Source organism: Vombatus ursinus, unplaced genomic scaffold (assembly GCF_900497805.2).
Source record: "Vombatus ursinus unplaced genomic scaffold, bare-nosed wombat genome assembly UNPS02014924.1, whole genome shotgun sequence".
Taxonomy (NCBI): Eukaryota; Metazoa; Chordata; class Mammalia; order Diprotodontia; family Vombatidae; genus Vombatus; species Vombatus ursinus.
The window spans coordinates 2,844,636-2,868,875 of NW_020954702.1; the positions used below are offsets into that span (position 1 = coordinate 2,844,636).

Below are 24,240 nucleotides of genomic sequence, written 5' to 3' on the forward strand. Positions count from 1 at the left end.
AGCTCTGGCTTTGTGGTTAATAGCTACCACAGTGTGGATGCTTGCATGATAGACAATGTTCTAGAGAATCACAGTCATTAATTTATATTAGTATTAGTATAATATATTACATTAGTATTAGTATTTTTCATATGGGGTTCACAAGAGACTGTTGAGATACTGTGATGGAGGTCCTTGTAGGTTCCACACTCATTCTCTAGTACACATAGAGAATAGTTGTCACTAAGATGATTGAGCAGGTGCTGGATTATGAGCTGATATAGACTAGAAAGAAAACTTTGACACAACAAAGTACAGCTTCATGTTCTGTGACTTAGTTGAAGCATTTTAGTGTAATAGCTTGAAATACTCGAACCAGAGATAGGGTAAATAATTGAGAGAAGAGTAAGTAGGGATACACACAGCTTTTTTATTTAATTTTTTAAAATTAATTTATTTTTAGTTTTCAGCATTTATTTCCATAAGCTTTTGAGTTTTAAATTTTTCTCCCCTCCCTCCCCAAGATGGCATGGAATCTGATATAGTCTCTTTTAAACATATTTTAACATTAGTCATGTTGTAAGGAAGAATTGGAACCAATAGGAGGAACCACAAGAAAGAGAAAACAAAACAGAAGAAAAAAAATAGCAAATAGCATGTTTCGATCTGCATTCAAACTCCATAGTTCTTTCTCTTGATGTGGATAGCATTTTCCATCATGAGACTTTTGGAGATGTCTTAGATCCTTGCATTGCTGAGAAGGGCTAAGTCTATCAATGTTAGTCATCAAACAACATGGCTGTTACTTGCACACAGCTTTATTCCATCTATTTGTTTACCAAACAGCTATCTGTAAGAGAACAAAGAACAAAACATTGAGCACACAAGGTTGGGTTTTCTACCTGCTTTGAAATGTCTAGGTGTCATATTTAACAATAAATAAATAAATACACAACAAATAAATTCATCAAAGCCATACTGTATTTTCATTGGATATCTATTGAAAGCAGTAATGGCTTTATTTCAGACCAAGAAATAGATTGGTTTAGGTCAGAGAAAGGTCAGAGATGGAGTTCCTATTCCAGGCAAAGTGAAAAGTCATTTTTTCATAAAAGTTTCACTGATTCCCTATTATTTATAGGATAAAATACAAACTCCTCATGAAATTTAAGTTCTTATTACAATCTGACTCCAACCTACTTTGTTATCATTATTTCACACTACTTCTTTTCATGTCTGATGCATTCTAGAAAACTGGACTATGAGCAGTTTTCTGATCTCATCATGAATTCTCTCCTCCTTGCTCATGTAAATCAGAGATTCCCATACTTATTTGACCAACTGCCCCCTTTAAAAAAAATTACTCAACACCCTCCTGGAAATCTACTTTGTTTAACCCTTTAATGTTTTTTTAAAATTTGCATCATTTCAAAAAAAATAAGATATATTTTTTTAAAAATGACACATATTAAATTTAATAATTTATTATAAATTTGTGAGTTTTTTCCTGAATTGAAATTTTGATAATGCAATATTGTATCATGTAACTGTATAGCATTGTAATGTAAACAAATCATTACATGCACATATTCCTGCCAATGCATGCTAGACATCCCAACAGTATGTGGTATGCTTACCTGCCAACACTTGCTTGTTAAGTCCTGTTGGCAGACCTGACCACTGATCGATTATAACTTGCATTTTATGTGCTTATTTGGAAAATAATGTAATCACTACAACTTTAATTCTATTACACAGCAGGTGAAACTTATGGATGGTTTTTCAAATTTTTCTTATCTTCTCTTATTTCCTTATGCTTCCATCACCCCCTTATTTATATTTAGTGCCCCCCCATTGCACCTGAGGCTACTACCGTCGCCATCATTCCAGAGTCTGCCATGGGATAGTATTGCCCACTTTGGAAATCTCTGATGTAGATCCATACCTTTAAACATTCTCTCCTTAGCTTTTCAGATGTTTGAAAAAAGGAAACAGATTACATAAATCTGTCCGTCCACCTTCCTCTTTACTAAAACAAAAATTCTTTTATGGAAAGTCACACTCAGGTCTGCGAAACTGTTTTTGTTGATGCTTAAGGTTCATAAATGTACTAAGTGGTTTATATTTTAATTTTTGCCTTTAGAATGTGGCACAATGACGAAAGTGAATCAACTGAACAGAATTGTAGGTGGGACAAATGCTGCTCCAGGGGAATGGCCATGGCAAGTCAGCCTTCATGTCCAAGGTGTCCATGTCTGTGGTGGCTCTATCATTACTCCTGAATGGATTGTAACAGCAGCTCATTGTGTGGAAGAGTAAGTATTTAATCAGTCATTCTGAGGAGCTCTTGTATTCCCATCACTTTCCCTGTTTGAGCTGTGTGTTCACTCAGAGTTGTCAAAAGAGGATCAGAACTGTAATTCTCGGATTGGTTAAAGTTATGTTCATCCTTGTTAAGGGATTTAAGGAAGAGAAATTTGCTTTGTACTTGATCTGGAAGAAAAACAACTTGTGAATTCAATTATTTTATTTATTTTTTCCTCAAGAGTTTGTTTACCTTGTTAAAGCTTTAGAATCATCTCCCTACATGCCCAGTGACTGATATAAAATTACAGAGCGGGAAAGGATTTAGAAATTCAGGAGAACCATTCGTTGAGCCTGTAAGACTCACAAATGAAAAAAAAAATTAATTTGGGCCCCAGAGAACTTACCATTTTATTGGAGGTGAGGAAATGTAGCAAATGTTGTCCTTCTTGTTAGACTGTGAGCTCCTTGAGGGTAGGGACAGTCTTCATTTCTTTGTATCCTCAACACTTAGCACAGTGCTTGGCGTATTGTTGTCAGTGTTGAGTTATTTCAGTTGTGTCAGACTCTTTGTGACCTTGTTTGGGATTTTCTTGGCAAAGACACTGGAGTGGTTTTCCATTTCCTTCTCCAGCTCATATTACAGATGAGGAACTGAGGCAAACAGGGTTAAGTGACTTGCTCAGGGCAGCTAATAAGTGTCTGAGGCCAGATTTGAACTCTGGTCCTTCTGACTCCAGGGCGAGATCTATGCTCTGCACCACCTCGCTGCCCCAGGCTTGGCACATAGTAAGCAATAAATGTTTATTGGCTGACTGACCACTCATTTGTTGATCTATTTTTAAAATCAGCACCAAATTGTTTTAATGATTACTGCTGTGTAGCATAATTTGTGATCTGGCATTGTTATGCTCTCCCTTCATTTCTGTATCTTTTCATTAATTTATCTTGAGATTTTTGATCCTTTTTTCTTCCACATAAAGTACTCCTTTGGTAGCTGTTATCAATTGATTGGTATGGCATTGAATAAGTAAAGTATTGTATGTTATGTTGTCATTTTTATTATTTTGGCTTATCCTACCTATTAGTACTTAATATTTTCCAATTATTTAGGCCTGTTTTTATTTTTGTAAATAGTTGTTTTTGGCTATATTGTGTATATTTTGTTCATGTATTGGAAAATATTTTATACATTCGTTAATAATTTTAAATGGAATCTTAAAAATTTATTTTAAATTACATCATTATTAAATAACTACCTTGATAAAGTTAGTTGTTTCTAGACCCATACTACCCTCAAAAGATCTCCTATTTACTCTCTCCTTAGATTGTACAGAAATCCCCATCTTCCTTTTTAAAACATTGTTTTATTTAACACTTTCATAAAAACAATTAATCTTATAAGTTGAGCCTTTTTTGCATGTTGTCTCCCCCATTAGAGTGTGAGCTTCTTGAGGGCAGGCAGGGACTGTTTTTGCCCTTATTTGAATCCCAAATGCTTAGTAAAGTGCTTAGCACTAATACTTGTTAAATACAAAGGCCCTACTTCATGGATTAAAGAGTCACTTTTTGACAAAATCTTATGGGAAAATTGGATAGCAGTATAGAAGAAATAAGATTTATTCTAATACCTTACAAATATACAAAGCACCTCCAATATTAAATGTCATATCATAAAGCAATTAGAAAAAGTTAGAAAAAAAGTTACCTGTCAGATCAATGAATAGGATAAAAATTCTTGATCATCAGAAGAAAAAAATGGATAATTTTGATTGTATAACATTTTTTAAGTTTTTGCATAAACTTTTAAAGGGAAAAATTAATTGGAAAAAATCTTTGTATTAAATTTCTCTGATAAAGGTCTTATTTCTTTTTTTAAAATTAATTTATTTGTTTTTGGTTTTCAACATTCACTTTTATAAGATTTTGAGTACTAAATTTTCTCCCCTCTCCTCCCCCTAAGATGGCATGCAATCTGATATAGGATACACATGTACAATTATATTAAACATATTTCCATATTAGTCACATTATAAAGAAGAATCAAAACCGATGGGAAAAACCATGAGAAAGAAAAAACAACAACAAAAAAGAGAAAATGGTATGCTTCAATCTTCATTCAGACTCCATAATTCTTTTTCTGGATGTGGGTAGCATTTTCAATCATGAGTCTTTTGGAATTGTCTTAGATCATTGCATTGCTGAGAAGAGCTAAGTCTATCAAAGTTGTTCATCACACAATGTTGCTGTTACTGTGTACAGTGTTGCTTCTGGTTCTGCTCACTTCACTCAGCATCAGTTCATTTAAGTCTTTGCAGATGCATGCTCATCATTTCTTGTGAAACAATAGTATTCTATTACATTCATGTACCACAACTTGTTCAGCTATTCCCCAATTGATGGGCAACCCCTCAATTTCCAATTTTTTTTAACCACTACACAAAGATCTACTAAAATATTTTTGTACATGTGGGTCCTTTTCCCATTTTTATGATCTCTTTGGGATACAGACCTAGAAGTAGTATTGCTGGATCAAAGGGTATGCACAGTTTTATAGCCCTTTGGGCTAAAGGTCTTATTTCCAAGAGTGATGAAGAACTGATTAAAATTTATAATAAAAAATAGTCAATCCCTAGTTGATAAATAGTCTTTATATGTGAAAAAACAGGTAACAAAGGAGGAAACCTGGTCTATATATAGCCATATTTTTTTTAAAAAAACATGTTCCAGATAAGTTAATTGGAGGAAGTCAAATTAGTATGACTAATAATTTCACATCAATCCATTAGACTGAAACATGTTATCCATTACAGATGATGGATTTATAATGCAAAATGAGATTTTTTTTTTGTAAATAGCCTTTGAGGGAATGTTTTGGTTGACTGTATATATTTACAGCAATAAATTAGTTTTTCTTTCTTTCTTTTTTTTTTAGTTGGGGTGAGGGTGGGAATGGGAGGGAGAGAAAATAGATACCTGTTAACTAAAAAAAATAGAGAGGCAGGAAGGGATGCTACAGATGGGAAATGTTGCATGCGCTTTCAGATGAAGTATTATTAGTTTTATTTAACTGTTTTACTTTGTTATCAGACACCTCTCATGAAGTAGATGTAATCTGTAAATGTAAAAAACAAAATACATCCATAAAACTTTAAAAAAAAATACAAGCACAACATTCTTGATAAAAGACATTGCACAATTTTCCCTGTTTTCCATACTAGGTGTGGTTTCTGTGTGGTTTGTTTGTTTTAAACTACTTGTAAATGTTTAAATCTCTTGCCTAAGGACTTGGCTTAAACTTTTACAGCTAGTTAGCATCTCTAAATAACTTGACTACCCCAGTCAACTTTCTTTTCTTGTTCTCAACAATCCCACACCAACTCAACACCTTCACTTTCATCTTACCCCACCCACCAATCCACTCTGAATTGGCTTCACCTTCTAATCATTGCATTTATCTTTTTTTTCTTTTACTTACTGTGCTTTTTCTTGCCAAGTTCTCTTTTTCTTCCATAACTCCCTCTTTGGTTTCTACTCCTCAATCATCTTTGATCCTTTTTCTCCCTTTACCCTCCTGTTACCCTTCATCCTATTCCTCTTTCATCCAGAAAATAGAATTAAGACCTAGAGATTGTTCTTTACATTTTCTTCAATTTCTACCAAATTTCTCCTCCTTGAATTCAATTCCTGGCCCATTTCACTAGTCTAAACCCTTCCAAATTATCTGAATATTTTCCACTTTTTTCAGGTGAAAGTCATTTTGTCTTCTACTGTTCTTTTTGCTGTGACTCCTGAAGCTTTAGGTAGACTTGATCTCTTGGGTCCTCAGTTTTCTCATCTGTAAAATAATGGGGTTGGACATTGATATCTAATGCTCCTTCAAGTTTCATCATCCTATATGTTTATGCTATTGGACTTTTCTAAGAGAAGGAAAAATATATTGATGGATATTTTTAGTTGAGCAATTGGAATTATAGGTGTAGACAGGGAAAAGATTGGACTTGTGATTTCATTGGTATGCTCTACCAGAGCAGGCCAGCACCTACTCTGCCCTGTGTGGTCTTAGATAAATACCTAGAATAGGATGAGATTAAGTGGCTTGACCAGTGTCATACAACTGGTATGCATCAAAAGCAGGACTTGGGTGAAGATCTTACTGGCTTTGAGGTAGGTCTCTATCCATTATAATAAATGTAATCTATTAATATCCCAAGGTCCTAGAATCTGGTATTGGAAGGAATCATAGGTGTTGAATTGAAGTACTTTGCAAACCTTTGAGTGTCTGATAAATTTTGTTAGTTGTTATCATCATCATCATCCTCATTATAATTATCATAGCAACCCTGACAAGTAGTCATCTACTCTTTTCTTAAAGATCTACAGGTATAGGGAAATTACTTCTTCCATTTAATTTTTTATATAATTCCTTATACTGATCTGAAATCTACCATTCTAAAACTTCTACCCATTGGGGTTAATTCCTGAGGTCAGGTAGAATAACATTTATATTTGAAATTCCACTGATAGTGATCATACTAAAACTTTATGGTCTCCGTTTTAAAAATAAACTAGATAAAGAATAATAAAAAAAACACATATACAACAAAACTAAGAGAGATGAATAACACTTAGGCAGGCTATTGATTACAGATTACAGATTGAAATGCTCTAAATTTCTGAAATTTATAGTAAGGTCTAAGTAATAGTTGTAATAGTCAAGATTTTTTTTTTAATTTTTAGCCTTCATTACCCATCTTCTACATTCTCCTTGCCTGTATGTAGCCCTCTCTGTTGTTATGTAGGCAATAGCAGTCTGTGGTAACATATACTGATTTGTTATGGTAAGAACTCATTTGGTTCTTATAGATGTGGTACTTTTTTTTTTTAAGATGTTCAGATTAGTGTTTAGATTCACTATGCTCGAGATTCCCTTGATTCATTTTTTTCAGACCTCTTTCCAATTCCCGGTATTGGACAGCATTTGCAGGAATTTTGAGGCAGTCTGTGATGTTCTATGGAAGTGGATATAAAGTGCAAAAAATAATTTCTCATCCAAGTTATGATTCTAAAACTAAGAATAATGATGTTGCTCTAATGAAGCTGCAAACACCATTCGTATTTAATGGTATGTATTTACTCTTGTCCACTTTACAGGATATAATAATTTAGTGTAAAGAATATTTTGAATGAATCTCAAAAAAATTAAAGAAAGTTTTCTGTTAGTAGGAAAGAATTTAAGATGGATTTTGCAAGGAGAAAACCCTCCCCTCCCGCTCACTCCTAAATAGCAGTTGACAATTTCAGTTGTTTTTCTGACATCACCTGAAAGAATGACCTTATTATTGCTATGGTTATGGGATTCCCCTTGCTCCTCAATTCATTAAGTTAGTACTATGTGCCAGGCACTGTGTTATGTGCTGAATACTACAAAGAAAAAAGCAAGTACATTCCCTGCTCTTAAGAAGCTTACATTCTAATGGAGGGAACAGCATGCACATAGATTGGTACATATACAATACATTCAGAGTAGATGGAAGGTAACTATAGAGGGGAAGTCACTAGCATCTAGGGAGACCCACAAAGACTGTGCTGAGCCTTAATGGAAGCTAGAGATTAAGGCATAGTTTATAAGGGAGAATATTCCGGGCACATGGGATGTGGGTATTGTACTTCATCTAACTCTTACCTATTTTCACAAAGATGCAAAGGCAACGGGATCATAGGATCACAGATTTGGAGCTGGTAGAGACATGACAGGCCATTTACTTCAACCCCCTGATTTTACAGATGAAGAAACTGAAGCCCAGGGAGGTTGTCACAGGTTAAATGGCAAAGTGGATATTTAAACCATGTCCTCTAACTCCATATAAAGCATACTTTCAACTGAAATCATGAAGCCAGAGTATAGGAAATAGTATTTTGAAGCTAATTTGAAGCTATTTGGACTTTTCATTGTGTGCTTTTAGAAACAGTCCTAATACATAATATAATTTGTAACAAGGACAAGGGAAAAATATCCCTAACCTTCTTACGTACTTTGCTTTATTGTTATTCTATTGTTTCCTACTGCAAATAGGGATGTGACAGTGGAGGTATGAACTTGGAATTTTTTTTCATTAGTCATTCAACAGACATCAAACGCTTACTATGTGCAAAGCTTATATTAGGTACTGGGGAAAATAAAAAGCTTAGGTAAGACACGGTCCCTTTCCTTGTGGTGATTATAAAATATGTAAAATATGTTCATCTTAGAGGATGGTGACACTCTTGTGGTGCCCAACTGTATTTCTTCGAGGAAAAAGCGGTAGAAGAAATGGTCTTTCTTCTGACCATTTCACAAATGTGAGAATGGACTATCATGTTTTATGCTCTTATTTTAAAACAGAAAAAATAAGACCAGTGTGTTTGCCTAACCCAGGAATGATGTTTGAACCCACTCAGTTATGCTGGATATCAGGATGGGGTGCAACCTATGAAAAAGGTGAGATGGTCGTTTCTAAGAAGTAATGATTTGGGGATCACATTTTAGTTAATGGGTGATTTATCAAGGAATGCAGTCAAAATATTTTGGCATATATAACTGCTTCATATGCATATAATTAATATAGACTATTGATAAACCCAGAATTATAGGTCATGATAAAGCAGAAAAAACACAAAGGTAAAGAAAGTTAAGCTAACTTAAAGTCAAGTTTCTAAAGGACTGGCCCACCATGGTGGGAGGGTTGGGGTGGAGTTTGCTAGCAGGATTTTTGAGATGGGGAGTAGAGTCTGTGATTGTCTGTTTCTGACATAAACAACTTGGAATGGCTTAGAATCAGCAAAATGGAACCAGAAAAATAATGGAATTACTAAAAATAAATGTTAGCAGCATTTGTGTATAATTGATGTTCTAAGGCCAGACTCCTTGTGCCTTAAGTATCTAATATGGTGTAGAGTATGGGCCAAAATTGAGTCTGGTGAATCTAATAATGTGACTTTTTGAGAAAAGGCATTGCAATTCATTCAGTAACTATGATTCATTTTATTGTTAGGGACAAAGTCCCAAGTTTTGTGTTTTATTTCCCCCTGTCCCACAACTTTTCTGTATCAATTTTGCTTTCTTTTCCTAAGGTTTATTTTCCATTCCTGCTTCAGTCTTCTTTTAGAGTGGTCTTGCTGACATAGAATTACTTACAGAGAGTCATGGAAATGGAGTAGGGACACAGAAATAAGTTACTAGGGAATGTCTTTAGCATGCAAATGGTATAACTCTGAATCTGTCACCTGGTGGTGGGCAGCATATGTTGATCTGTTTTCCTAAATATTTCAAAGCTAGCTGTTTATCTTTACAATGTTGTAAGGTTCCAGTATAATATTAAGGTAGAACTATCCAGCTCACAATTGGTAATAAAAAGCAGATAGATCAGAGATACAGATTTAGGAGTTATCTCCATAGAGGTTATAATTGAAACCATCAGAGCATAAAAGAGTACCTAAAGGACAATTGTAGGGGAAATCTGTATTACAGTGGAAGACAATGAAGAAAATAAACAAGGGGACAGAGGAGGAATAGTAAGGAGAGATACTAAAGGATGAGAACTTGAGAATGTAGTTTGCAGAAGGCAAGAGAGAGAGAGGGCATCAGGAAGGAATAAGATAGCTCATGTCATATATCACCAAGAGGTCAAGGAGAATGAGGAGAGAAAGAAAAGCCATTAGGTTTTTTTGTTAGTGGATTTGGAGAGAACTGTTTTAATAGAATGGTGGGGATGAAAGCCAAATTGCAAGAGGCTGAGGAGTGAGCAGGTAGTAAAAGAAGGAGAAGTAGCCAGTATAGATAGCCTTCTTGAAATTTTCAGTGAAGGATGATAACTTGAGTAGATAGTAGCATCAAAGGAAGAAGTGCTTTTTCTTTATTTTTTTTAAAAGATGGAAGATACCCATGCATATTTTTAGGGTGAAAGAAAGGCAATATTAAAGATGAAGATACTGAAGATACCTAAGGCAGAGAAAGCCTGTCTTCAGAGAGGAGGATTTATGGGTGAAAGTCAAAGAATAATGGGGAGGAGGGAATGAGATTGACGGTAGTGGTACCATTAGCAAGGGGAAATCAGTACTTCTTGTTAAGTTATTGTTGGAAAGGCAAAGAAAGATGTGAATGTTGAAGTTTTAGAAGTTTTAGAGTTTACATGGGATGGCTTTAATCTTTGTAACATAGGAGGTGAGGTCAAATTTGGCTTTGAAGAAAGGAAATTTGGAACAGGTATTGTTAGGAATGTGATAAAGATTCAATAAGAGATGATTTTAAAAATTACCTAGCAGAAGTGAGGGCTCATTTGAAGCTAGATAACATAAATTTGTAATAGTTGGAATAATTTTGTGGTTTCCTTCAGCAGCATTTTGAAGACTGGGAGTGGATATTCAAGCCTGAGTGTTTGTAGGGTTGAAACAGCAGAAGGTCAAAAGACTGGAATGTGGAAGAGAGGTCATTGTTGAAGTAGCTGACAATAATATGTTCATGGCTAGGTAAAGTGGAAAGTGAATCAAGACCAGAGTAATGTACGGAGAAATTAAGAATTGGAACATAGACAGTTATGATGATGCTAAACAAATAAGGGAATTAGAGAAAAGGAAAGACAGAAAATTGCTTTCAAAGGAATTTTAGAATTCCAGGATTTTGAAAGTGCAACATTTATGATGCTTGAATTGTACTTAATAAGAATTGGATAGACATCTGTTACCTTCTGGAAATAAAGACCCTTATGATTCTTTCTGAAGGAAAAAGGGTGATCCAACCTTTTTTAGGTCCTTTCTGTATGTTGCTTGGCTTTAATTAAAACAGACTTTGTGAATCTGGAGGCCTGAAAGAAAAGTGCTCAACTGGAATAATCTTTAACAAATGAAGTAATGCCTCCTTTTGTTGGTTAGCACTTACTTAACATCAGATATGGTCTGTTCCATTTGAAATGATGATTCAGGCTTCTTGGATAACTCACTCTGCATTGAAACTGAAGAATAAGGGAGGGAGGGAAAGAGGTGATATAAAAGAATCAAACATGAGTATAACTGCTTTGATAGCAGTTTATTAACTTTATTAACTTAACTTTTCACTTTTGCAGTTGAAATGATCCATCCTTGTCTTAAATTTTATGGTCATATATTTGATCCTCAGGTAAAACTTCAGACTTCTTGAAAGCCGTTATGGTACCCATAATAGAACCTTGGAAATGTAATAGCCGATATGTCTACAATAACATGATCACTTCTTCCATGATTTGTGCTGGATATCTCAGAGGGAAAATTGATTCCTGTCAGGTAATTGCTGTTTTATGTTCAACTATGGTAAACATTATTTTGGCTATGTGTATTTCTTCTCTTTTTCTTTTTTCATTTTAACATTCTTTTTTAAATTTTGAGTTCCAGTTCTCTTCCTCCTATAAGCCCCTCCCTTGGCCCTTGAGAAGGCAAAGCAATATATCCATTATACATGTGAAGTCATGCAAAATATATTTCCATTTTAACCATTACATGTATTTCCTAAACCATCCTAATTTTAATTTTAATTTTTTTCATTTTGAACTTAAATGCAAAAAGACAAAAAAAGAACTTCTCCATGTACATAGTACAACATAAAAAAAGATTCAATATCAAACTATGAATTTCTATTTCACACTGTTTACTTTTTTTTAAACTATGTAATACTACACATCATTTTCAAAGCTATCTTGCTTTTTTGTGCTTCCTTCTAAGTTTTCTTCTGTTCTCTGCTGTACATTTTTATTTTTTTTCCCCTCTCTACCCTGTCCTACCGAAGGCTACCATTAGATGCAAGTTTGTATGTGTGTGTTTCTATATGTGTATGTGTGTATGTTTATGTATGTATATGAAATATGTATATATGTGTATATATGTATATACATATATAAAATATATATATAATCATATTGTACATACTTCTATTTATAAGTTCTTTTTCCGCATGTGGATAGCATTTCCTTCATAGGTCCTTTCTGATGTAGTTGATTTGAGTACTCAAAATGACTTAGTCATTCAAAGTTGTTCTTAAAACAATATTGCTGTTAATTTGTACAATGTCCTTTTGGTTCTGCTCATTTTGTCCTTCATTGTTTCATGCAAGTCTTTTCATGTTTTTCTATTTCATTACAATTATATACAACAACTTTTTTAGCCATTCCCCAATTGACAGACATCCTCTCAATTTCCATTTTTTTTTGCCACCATGGAGAGCTGCTATAAATATTTTGAAACATATAAGTTCTTTTACTTTTCCTGTAATCTCCTTGGAAACAGACCTAATAGTGGTATTTCTGGGTCAAAGGGTATAAACGATTTTATAATTCCAGATTGCTCTCCAAAATGGTTGGATCAGTTCACAATTCCACCAATAGTGAATTAGTGTCCCAGTTTTTCAATATCCCCCAATATTTGTAATTTTTCTATTTTATTGTTTTAGCCAATCTGATAGATGTAAAATGGTATCTCAAAGTTGTTTTAGTTTGCAATTCTTTAATTGGCAATGATTTAGAGTATTTTTATATGACTATCACTTGATTTCTTCATGGAAAAACTGCCTGTTCGTATCCTTTAACCATTTATCAATTGGTGAATGACTCATTTCTTAGAAATTTGTCCAAAAAAATTGAGATATGAGACATGAGATCCTTATCTGAGAAACTGTATTAAAATTTCCCCCCCAATTTTCTGTTTTCCTTCTAATTTTGACTATAATAGTTTTATTTGTACAAAAACCTTTTTAATTTAATATAATTGAAATTGTACATTTTATACCTCCCAATGCTCTCTATCTCTTGTTTATTCATATATTGTTCTCCTATTTATAAATCTGATAGGTAATATGTTCCATGTTCTTCTGATTTGCTTATACAATCTCCCTTTATATCTGGGTCATGTATCCATTTTGACTTGATCTTCATAAATGGTGTTAGATATTGGTCTATACTTAATTTCTGCTGGACTGCTTTTTGCTTTCCCAACAATTTTTGCTAAATAATGAATTCTTATCCCAAAACACAAGGTTATTAAAATCATTTGCTATTATGTATTGCATGTCTACTCTGTTCCAGTATTTACCTTTCTATTTCTTGGCCAGTACCAGGTAGTTTTGAGAATTATTCTTACACTCAGTATTAATAATCTCACCTTTAATTTTTAAGATGTCCAATTTGGTGTTTAATTGGGGATTTTTAATTTGTTCTTTATCTAGTTTTTTTTTTTAATTGGATACTCTGGCAATTAAACAGGTTTGAGAGACATAGTTTCTAGGTAATTTAATCATTTTATTAATAAGGCCAACATATTATTAATAAAAGGTTGATCATTTGGCCATCTGTCTTAGACTAAAGACAATCATGGTAACAAGTTCTCAGTTTATATACCTTTCAAAGTGTAGGTGTTCCTGAGGGGAGGCAATTAACTCTGATTGGATAAAACAATGGAAGGTGAGCTATATTAAAATGAAGGACTGAGAGAGACATCTTGTCACCCTTATTTCAGTTATTTAGGTACTAGACCACCCAAAACTTTGGGCTAAGATATATAAAAATACCCCACCCAAGCCTGAGCAGAACATAGTAGCTTCCACCAGAGTGTGATCTTGAATTAAAAAGTTAGTCCAATCTCATTATCAGCAATGTCCTTTAAGAGACTGAAATTTTAAAATTAGGACTTTGGAAGAAGTGGAGAGCTCTGAATCTCCCCAAATTATTGGTTATTAATTATTATTTCTCATACTCAATTCATTGGTTTGCTCTTTCTGTTCTATTGATATAAACATTTAAAGATATAAATTTTCCTGTGATTACTGCTTTTGCTGCATCCCACAGGTTTAGATATATTGTCTCATTATTGTCATTCTCTTTAATGAAATTATTGATTGTTTCTATGATTTCTTCTTTAACTCACTTATTCTTAAAGATTATGTTGTTTAGTCCCCAGTTAGTTTTTAATCTGTGTTTCCATGGTCCCTTTTTGAATATAATTTTTATTGCATTTTGATCTAAAAAGGATGCATTGGATATTTCTGCTTTTCTGCATTTAGCTATGAAGTTTTTATACTCTTTTGTATTTTTGTATTTTTTGAGAATTGTAATTTTATAATAAAATTTTGTAGAAATGTATCTACCTCTGAGAAAAAAGGTGTTTTCCTTTATATTCCCATTCAGTTTTCTCCAGATATCTATCATATTTAGCTTTACTAAGATTCAATTTACCTCCTCAGCTTCTTATTTATTTCTTGGTTAGATTTATCTAATTCTTAGAGGGGAAGGTTAAAGTACCCTACTATTATAGTATTACTCTCTATGTATTTCTATGTGTAATTCATTTAACTTTTAAAAATTTTGATGCTTTAGCATCTGCTGTTTCCCTGTTTAATCTTTTAATTAAAACTATTTTACTTTAACTTTTTCTGAGATTATTGCTAACTTTGATTTTTTTTACCTTAACTGAAGCATAATAGATTTTATTCCACTCCTTTAACTCTGTGTGTATCTTTCATTTTAAAATTTGTTTCTTGTAAACAACATATTGTTGGATTCTGATTTTTAATCCATTCTGCTATGTTTCCATTTTATGGGTGAGTTCATCCCATTCACATTCAAAGTTATAATTAATAGTTGTGTATTTCCCTCCATGATATTTTTACTCACTATTATCCTTCTCACTCTCTTTTAATTACCTTATCCCTTTTCACACATCTGATTTACTTCTAACCACTTCCTCAATAAGCCATGCCTTTTAAATAATTCCTCCCTTATCCTCTCCTCTTAACCTCTTATTCTTTAATCTACACACCCCTCTCAAATTCCTCCCTTATCCTCTCCTCACAACCTCCTATTTCTCAATTTACACACCCTTCTAAAAGTCCCTACACTATCCTGTCCACTCACCCTCTTATTTCTTTATAAATTTGGTATACTTTTATACCATTCTATATGTATGTTATTCCCTCTTTAACCCAGTTTTGATGAGAATAAGGTTCCAGCACTACCATCCTCACCTGCTTCCACTATAACAGTTCTTCCATTCAAGTCTCGTTTTGATGAGAAAATTGCTCCATTTTACCTCTCCCTACCCAATTTTGCTTTTTAGAATTATCTCAGCATCCTCAACTCAATCCCAATCCTTCTATTTCTCTATATGTTCTTTCATACTACTCAAATAATAGTAACATTTTCCCATGTAAGAAGTAAACAATTTGGCCTTATTGAGTTAAAAAATAATAAAGTTTATTTGGAAGAATAAAAGGCCAAGAACTTCAAAGAAACTAATTAAAAATGTAAACAAAGAAGATTTAACAGTACCAGATTTTAAACTATATTATAAGGCAGTAATTATCAAAACTAACTGGTAGTGACTAAGAAATAAAAAGATCAGCAGATACAATACACAGCAGCAAATGTCTATAGTAGTTTTGTGTTTGACAAATGTAAAGATTTAAATTCTTGGCATAAGAATTCATTATTTAGTAAAAATTGGGAAAGCTGGAAAGCAATCTGGCAAAACTTGGGCATGGACTGATACCTTAAATAATTTACTAAGAGGTCAAAATGGATACATGACCTAGATATAAAGGGAGATATCACAAGAAAATTAGAAGAACATGGAATCTGTTACCTATTAGATTTATAGATAGAACAATTTGTGCATAAATAAGAGACAGAGGCATTGTGAGGTGTAAAATGAATAATTTGATTAAATTAAGAAGTATATATACAAATAAAACCAATGTTGCCAATATTAGAAGGAAAGCAGAAAACTGGGGTGAAATTTTTATAGTCTCTCAGATTCAAATATATTAAGATCTTTATCAGGTTTCTAAGAAATGAGTCATTCTCCAATTGATCAATGGTCAAAGGATATGAACAGGCAGTTTTTCAGTGACAAAATCAAAACTATATACATTCATATGAAAATCATTAGAGAAATGCAAATAAAAAGAACTTTGAGATATCATCTTACATTATCAGATTTAGGTTAAACTGACAAATACACTTTAATTAGGGAATGGCTGAAGGAGTTGTGGTATGTAATTGTGATAGAATACTATTGTGCTATAAGAAATGATAAGGTGGTTGATTTTCAGAAAAGCATGAAAAGACTTGCATGAAATAATGAGAAGTGAAATGAGCAATACCAAGAGAATGTTGTACATAGTAACAGAAATATTGTCCCTAAGAACAACATTGAATGACAAATTCATCTTGAGTATCATAAATACTCAAATCAACTACAAAGGACCTATGAAGGAAGATGTTGTTCACTTCCAGAGAAAGAACTGTATATTATAATTTTGTGAGAGTGTGTGTGTGTTGTATGTGTTTAATTGTAGCCTTCTGTAGAATGGGGGGAGGGGAGGGAAAGGGAGGGAAAAAAAGTAAACAGCAGAGAACAAAAGAAAACTTAAAAATTTCCATGTAAATGGAAATTCATGGTTTTATATTGAATCTTCTCTTTATATTGTACTGTGAATATGGAAAATTTTTTTGGCTTTTTGTATTTAACTTAAAAATAAATAAAAAAAGTAAAAATTGTAATTGGGAAATTTTTAGGAAAATAAATGAAAATACAGTAGAATACATACACACACACGCATACATATACAGAATATCAATTTTGCAGCTATGTAGAGGGAAGAGATTGGATGTAGGTAGAGTCCAGGGTTGGGAAACCTGTGGCCTTGAGGCCACATGTGGCCCTCTAGGTCCTCAAGTGCAGCCCTTTGACTGAATAAAAACTTCACAGAATGGAATTTCACAAATGGATTTGTTTTGTGAAGTTTGGATTCAAAGGGTCACACTTGAGGACCTAGAGGCCACATGCCTTGAGGCACAGGTTCCTTACTCCTGAGGTAGACCAATTAGGAGTTTTTTCAGTAATCTAAGTTAATAGGTATGTGGGCCTGATCCAGAGTTATTTAGATGTAGTAAAGAGAAGGGGGCTGATACAAGAGATATTAATGTGATAGAATCCTTGAATCTTGGCAGCTGATTGGATGGGGCTGGTGGTGGTGATGACTGAGAATGAAGGGTTAAGAATGATTCCTAGCTTGAAAACCTAGGTGAATGGATGCATGATGGTGGTAGCATGGTTAGAAATAGGGAAGTTAGAAAATGGCTAATGGTTTTAGGAGGAAAGTTAGTGAATTTCGTTTCAGGTATGTGCAGTTTTAAGTGGTCTCTAAGGCATCTAGGGGAAGATTTAGTTCAGCTCGTAATCCAAAGGAATCCCCATGATCATATACATAGTAATTTGTCATCCAATCTCTGCTTAAAGACTTCTGTGGGCTTGTGTGTGTGCGTGTGTGTGTGTGTGTGTATGTGTTTGGAGGGGTGGGAGGGAAGAGCTGACCCATCACTTCTCAAAGAAGCCCGTTTCACTTTTGGAAGATCTAATTAAAATTTTTCCTGATATCAATCCTAAAGTTGCTTCTTTTCTACTTCTACCCTTTCCTTCTGAGTCCAAACAGAGTAAATCTGCATTAGTCATTTATATACCCCCTAAATTTTCTCTTGTCTCATAAACATTGCCTCTTCCTTCAACTAATCCTCCTTCCCCTCTCCCTTGAAGCCTTGCTTGTTTTCTTTAGGAACAATTCATTGTCCCTAATAATCTGGAAAGACAGAAGTGGAATTCTGGACAGATATTAGGAGTAAATTTATTGTCAATTTCAGAGCCATCTGCATATAGATGGTAAATAAACTCATTCAAACTTTTTACATCATCAACAAAGTGTGTAGAAAGAGAAGGACCAGTATAGAAACTTGGGGCACATCTGCACACGGTAGTTAGGATATGGATGATGATCCAACCATGGAAACGAAAAATAATTCACCCAACTGGAACAAAGAAAGGCATAACAGAACAGTGTTGATGAAAACCCCAGGAGGAGGAAAATCCAGAAGGAGCAAGTAGGCAGCAGTGTCAAATGCTACAGAGGTTATGAAGGAGGACGAGGACTGAGAAAAGACCATTGGATGAAGAGCTCATTGCTGACAGTGAAAGTAATTTTAGTTAATCAGTTCAGTTGGAAGGCAGGTTACAAAGGGCTGAGTGGAAGGTGAGAAAGTAGAGGAAATTAGTATGAACAACTTTTTCTTGCAGTTTGACTATAAAAAGGAGGAGAGCTGTAAGAGAATAGTTTGAAAATATTGTGTCATTTTTTTCTCATATGTATTTTAGATTATGTGTGGAAAGCTGAACATGTTTGCAAGCAGGGGAAAAGCGCCATAGACAAGATATTTAACATTAGGTAGAGGGAGATTGAGATGACAAATTTCTAGACAAGATAAGATGATGGGAAGGAAGGAAGGAATTGAAGAAGGGAAGAAGGGAGGGAGAGAGGTAGGAAGTCTTCCAAAGCAAGGCTTTAAACCAACATTCATTGCATTGCATCATCCTCCCCACCCCAAAATTTTTCTTCTCCCCTCCCACCCAATTGTCTCATGCATTCATTTATATCAAACATCCTTGTCTTCTTTTTTTAATTCTGTCCTCTTATTTAACTTTCTTTGTTGTTCTTAGGGTGACAGTGGGGGTCCTTTAGTCACCAAGAAAGATTCCATATGGTGGTTGGTTGGTGATACAAGCTGGGGATCTGGATGTGCCAAGACAAACAGACCTGGAGTTTACGGAAACCTGACAGTATTTACAGACTGGATTTACCAACAAATGCAGGTAATGTTTATGTTTTGCCTTTAATTCATTAAATATATCCTTCTTCCCTTTTTAAAGCTCACACATATATAATATACTGAGTTCCTCTGTAATTAACACAGATGCAAATGGCCAATTATTAGCAGTAGGAAATGTATTTGGTTTTTTTTTTCCTTCCAAGTAGCAGTGATGTTAGTTGGGAGCCATTTCTCTGGACTCTACACAGTTTTTGGAAATTGGAAGAGCAATTAGACTAATTATGCCATCTGTAACATACTCGAAAAATCTTTTCTCTAAGAACTATGGAAGAGGAAAACCACTGTCTCTTGAAACAACTTACTTTGGGCAGCTCAAATTACTGAGTAGTTTTTCCTTAAATCAAGTATAAATATGTTTCTTTGAAACTTATACTGCATGATCCTACTGGTATCATTTCAGCCTAAGCAGAAAAAGTCTAATCCTATTTTCCTATGATAACCTTTCAAATACTTGAAGATGGTTCCAGATATGATCTGATCTGGGTGAAGTACAGGAGGACTACCACCTCCTTTTTGTACACTGTTCCCCTTGGTGCAACTTGGGATTACATAATTTTTTTGGTTGCCATTTACTCATACTGAGCTTGAAGTCCACTAAAAATTCCAAGAGTACTTTTTTGGAAAAAAAAGATTTTTTAAGTCACCTTTCATTTTTACATCAGTCATTTCAGGATTCCTTCTCAGATCTCTCTTTTAACAAAGAAAAACAGTCCATCAAATAGGATTAACCCAGTGACCACATCTGACATAAATAGTATTCTCCCTTCTCCACCAAGAAGAGGGAGATATGCTTCTTTACTAGTTCTTTGGGACCAAGATTGTTTATTACAGGTACTCAGAGTTTGGTTTCCTTTTACTAGTTTTTGCTCCCTTGTTTTCATTATTTTGGTCATTATGTGTTGTGACAAGGAATACAACTTGTCCTCTTAAAATACAGAAACACCACTATACATAGTTACAGGTGGATTCTTTAAGAAAGGAATTTCTGAACAGAGCTTGAAGAAGTCTTACACTTGAAGAAAAGCAGCTTATTTCTGTTTATATAGCCTTCTTAGCAGTTACCTGCATTTTAGGCTTGATGGAGAACTTTATCTTTGTTTAGCAAACTATAGGATTATGTCTTGAATTAGGAAGATCTAAATTCAAATCCAGCCCTCAAACACTTACTAGCTGCATGACTCTGGGCAAGTCACTTAACCTCTATTTGACTCAATTTCCTCATCTGTAAAATGGGAGTAATCATAACATCCCATGGTTGTTAGATGATCAAATGAGATAATTTACAAGTGCTTAGTACAGTGACTCCCACATTGTAAGTGCTATAGAAATGCTAGCAATCATTCTTATTATTTTTATTATTCGAGTCCCTCATGTCAACAGAGATAGATGACTGTTGTCTTTTTGTCTCCATACATGTATACTGTTCTTCTGGTTCTACTTATTCATTCTGCATTAGTTCACGTACATCCTACCCCATTTTTCTAAAATTCTCATTCATAGTTGTCTGCTGCAGAGTAGGGTTCCATTACATTGTCTTACTATAGCTTGTTTAGCTATTCCCATTTTTTTGCTGTTACAAAGAATACTTCTATGAATGTTTTGGTACCTTTTAGACCAGTGGTGGAGAACCTACCACTTTGACCCTCTAGGTCCTCAAGTGTGGCCCTCTGACTGAATCCAAATTTCACAGAACAAATCTTTGACCTCATTTCCTCAGATATTTTTCATATTACCTTTTGTCTAGCTCTTCCTGCATATGTCTTATTCTAATGAATTAGATTTTTTTCATACAAGTTGGAAGACCTTATGTTCATCAAAATAAAAACATTTAAAAGAGCATTTAATCCTTTTTCCCTTGGCTAATTAGACCACAGGAAAACATCAGTTTAAATTTACCAAGATGTAAAACACAGACAATGCTAACAACAATACTGGACATTACACAAATACTAACATTTAAACAGAAACAAAAACAAGACAGACGTGGTGAGGGTTTGCAGAATCTTCTCATCTTTAATTTACAATATTCCAAGGTACTCATTTGAGGCCAAAACAAATTATCATCTGAATCTCTTAGAGTTTTAGACCAAATTTCACCTAACCTGATTGTGTGCTTCTTGGTCATTCCCAAATCCTTCAGGAGCTTCCCCTGGTCCCATGTTGTAAGAAATATTTCCAGGGTGGGAATTCTTTTGGAATAATATTACCGGAACCCAAGGAGGAATCTTCCCCAGCAATGTGGAGGGATTCCTTGACTTAGCCCTTTGGTATGGTAATACTGGAATCCTATCTTTCCCTTAGGGGAATATTTCCAGGGATATCCTTCCCCAATCGTTTGTGAGGGCTTACTTTAATCTTGGAAGAGCTGAAATTGAAGGGGTGTCAGACCTCAGCGGCATACTTCTGTAGAGAAATTCTTCAGTGAGAAAGTCAACTGGCATGCTCTAACAAGTTCCTTGGAGAAGTCACTCTAGGGGCTAGGACCTCCTCTAGATCCCTTTGTGGTTGCCAATTTTCATTTTTGAATTGAGGTAAACTGAGGAAACAAAATCTAAGCTATGTAATTTATTAGCAAGGCATGCAATTGCAGACAGATCAGGTACATGGCCCCTCAGCAGACACAAGGACCCAGAAGAGAGAATTACAAGGGTTTTTTTTAATAGTTACTATTTTTAGATTTAGGTGTGCTTGAGGGATGTTCATTGGTTGCATCCACCTGCATCCTTCAAGCCAGTTAGGGATACAATAATATTGATTTCCTTGAAATGACAATTTATAGAAACAACTAAACTTTAGCTCACAGACACAGAACTTAGCAACTGTACAAAATGTCCATAATGATACAGAATGGACTCAATTTGATTCTCTTACTCTATCCGTTCTGCCACATTGTTTTACTTATGAAGATAAGTAGTAATAATAATAATAACAGTAAAATGCATACAGTAAATAGAAATGATTTTGCTGGGAACATAGGAAAGGGCAAACAGCTGAGGGGGAGGAGTAATAAAGACTTTATGTAAGAGATGGCACTTCACTGAAATGAAACTCAGGATTGCAAGGAGTAGAGGTGGGAAAACAGCATTTCAGGCACAAGGGACAGCATGAAAGGACAAATGGACAACATACAATGGACAAAGAACAGAAGGTATTTTAGTATTTTAGTTGGATTGTATAGTGTATGGGGATTAGTATCAAATGTCTTCTAAGGTAGGTTGTAGTCAGATAGTGAGAGTGTTAAATATCAGAGTATTTTCTCATAGAGGCAGTAAAAAAGCCCTGAATCTTCTTGGGCAGAGGTCAGACCTGTGCTTTAGAAATAGTGATCTGGCCAATGTGGGAATGGAAGGGAGAGGAAAGAGAATAGCAGCAGGGAAATCAATTAGAAGTCGATTGTAGCAGTGTAGGCAAGATGAATAAATACCTGAACTGCGTAAATGGAGAGGAGTTAGATCCAAAAGGTGCTAGGAACAAAGAATTGACAAGCTAGAGCAACTGAATTGATATGGAAAGTGAAGAAAAAGGGAGATTTGAAGAAGACTTTGAGGTTGCAAACTTGAATGACTAGAAGGATGATGATATCCTGGACAGAAATAGCTTTTTTAAAAAAAATTTAATTTTTTTTCAGAAATAGCTTTTTTGCTTTCTTTTATTAGAATATCACTTTGCCTTATTACCTCCATGATATACTTGTGTGTATAAATATCTTGAAGCTCTGTTTTATCACTAGTTCCTTTTTTGGATTTTTTTGTCCTACGAATGACTTGACATTTCTATTGCTCTTCATCCTATTGTAGAACCATTTTCCTTTATGACATATTTCCTTACTCAAATTTTATTTTTTAAAAAAAATGAGATGATTAGTAACACACAGTGAAATAGAAAGAAGGGACTGTTTGGACTAGATTCTGTCTCAGATCCTTCCTGGTTCTAGACAGTATAATTTTAAAGTTTTAAATTAATTTGAGAAAGGCAGGGGAATAGGTGTTGGTAAAAATCATAAAATAATGCCATGAGAATATGGGTTGGTTATGTTGCATAGATGAAGTGCTCAACTGGTGCTCACGAGATGTCAAGTGAAACTGAAGGCCTCCCATAAGTTAGGTGAACCCTGTGATGAACTAATTCATGAAGTAACTCATGACAAAATGCAGCAAGAGAAATTTAAACCACTTAATAATCCTTTTGTAAAAGCTGCCCTGACTGCTAGGCTATCATTGAAATTTTGTAAGTCAAAATCCATAATCTCTATTCAGGCTAATATGTCTATTCCCCCAAGGGAAAGATAGGATTCCAGTATTACCATACCAAAGGGCTAAGTCAAGGTATCCCTCCACATTGCTGGGGAAGATTCCTCCTTGGGTTCCGGTAATATTATTCCAAAAGAATTCCCACCCTGGAAATATTTCTTACAACATGGGACCAGGGGAAGCTCCTGAAGGATTTGGGAATGACCAAGAAGCACACAATCAGGTTAGGTGAAATTTGGTCTAAAACTCTAAGAGATTCAGATGGCATCATCTTTCATTTATTCCCAAAGTGGTGCTAAATGTGACTGTGGGGAATGGTGATGTAGAATATGATGATAATCATGATAGCGAATGAGGTTGGCCCATAGTGTCATATACTAATAACAGTCAGTTAGCTATGTTCCTGGTGCCAATTGGGTCCTTCCATACGTTATGTTATGACTTGGCATACCTAATACCTTGGTATGACCTGGCATACTTAATATCTTGCCTTCCACAATACCAGGCCTATTGGATATCAACTCATTTTAGTCATAGTCCCAGGGTATATGACTCAACTATTCATGGTCCTAAGGGTAGGAGAAAGCTCTGGTCAAGGACTTGTAATCACTGCTTATCAGTCATTAATTATACCATATTGCTAGATTCCTTGAACTTTGGAGGTTATCCCAAGTAGATGTCATATTTCTTGGGGCCCCAGTATCCATCCTTTACAAATGGATCCCTAAGACTGTTAATGAAAAGAATACCTTTTCCCATTTCCAACTATGGAAATTATGATCAAACTTGAAAACCAAGAAATTTTTCCAGACTTGGTTTGGTGTTGAGAGTGAAATGAACTACAATTTCCAACTGCATTTTGATGACTGTGTCATCCTCTCAAGTTTCCATTGATTATGTTTCATTTTAGTTGTTTTCATGAGGAAAAAAATGTATTGTAGCTCAAGTCATCCTCAAAATAATAAAAACTTAGGATCAAATCCTGCTTCTGA

At 34.5% G+C, this 24,240-nt stretch overlaps 1 protein-coding gene across 4 annotated transcripts in view; it reads left to right on the plus strand.

Annotated features, from left to right (window-relative positions):
- TMPRSS2 (transmembrane serine protease 2) overlaps positions 1-24,240 on the plus strand; it is a 112,090-nt gene that overhangs the window by 78,255 nt on the left and 9,595 nt on the right. For all 4 annotated transcript variants that reach the window (XR_003567462.1, XM_027843625.1, XM_027843626.1 and 1 more), the window contains exons 9-13: positions 2,123-2,294; positions 7,233-7,408; positions 8,669-8,764; positions 11,438-11,580; positions 18,829-18,981. Coding sequence is in view for 3 of the 4 variants with exons in the window: in XM_027843625.1 (XP_027699426.1) it covers positions 2,123-2,294; positions 7,233-7,408; positions 8,669-8,764; positions 11,438-11,580; positions 18,829-18,981 (740 nt within the window). In the remaining variant the exon portion in view is untranslated. The remainder of the gene's footprint in view (positions 1-2,122; positions 2,295-7,232; positions 7,409-8,668; positions 8,765-11,437; positions 11,581-18,828; positions 18,982-24,240) is intronic.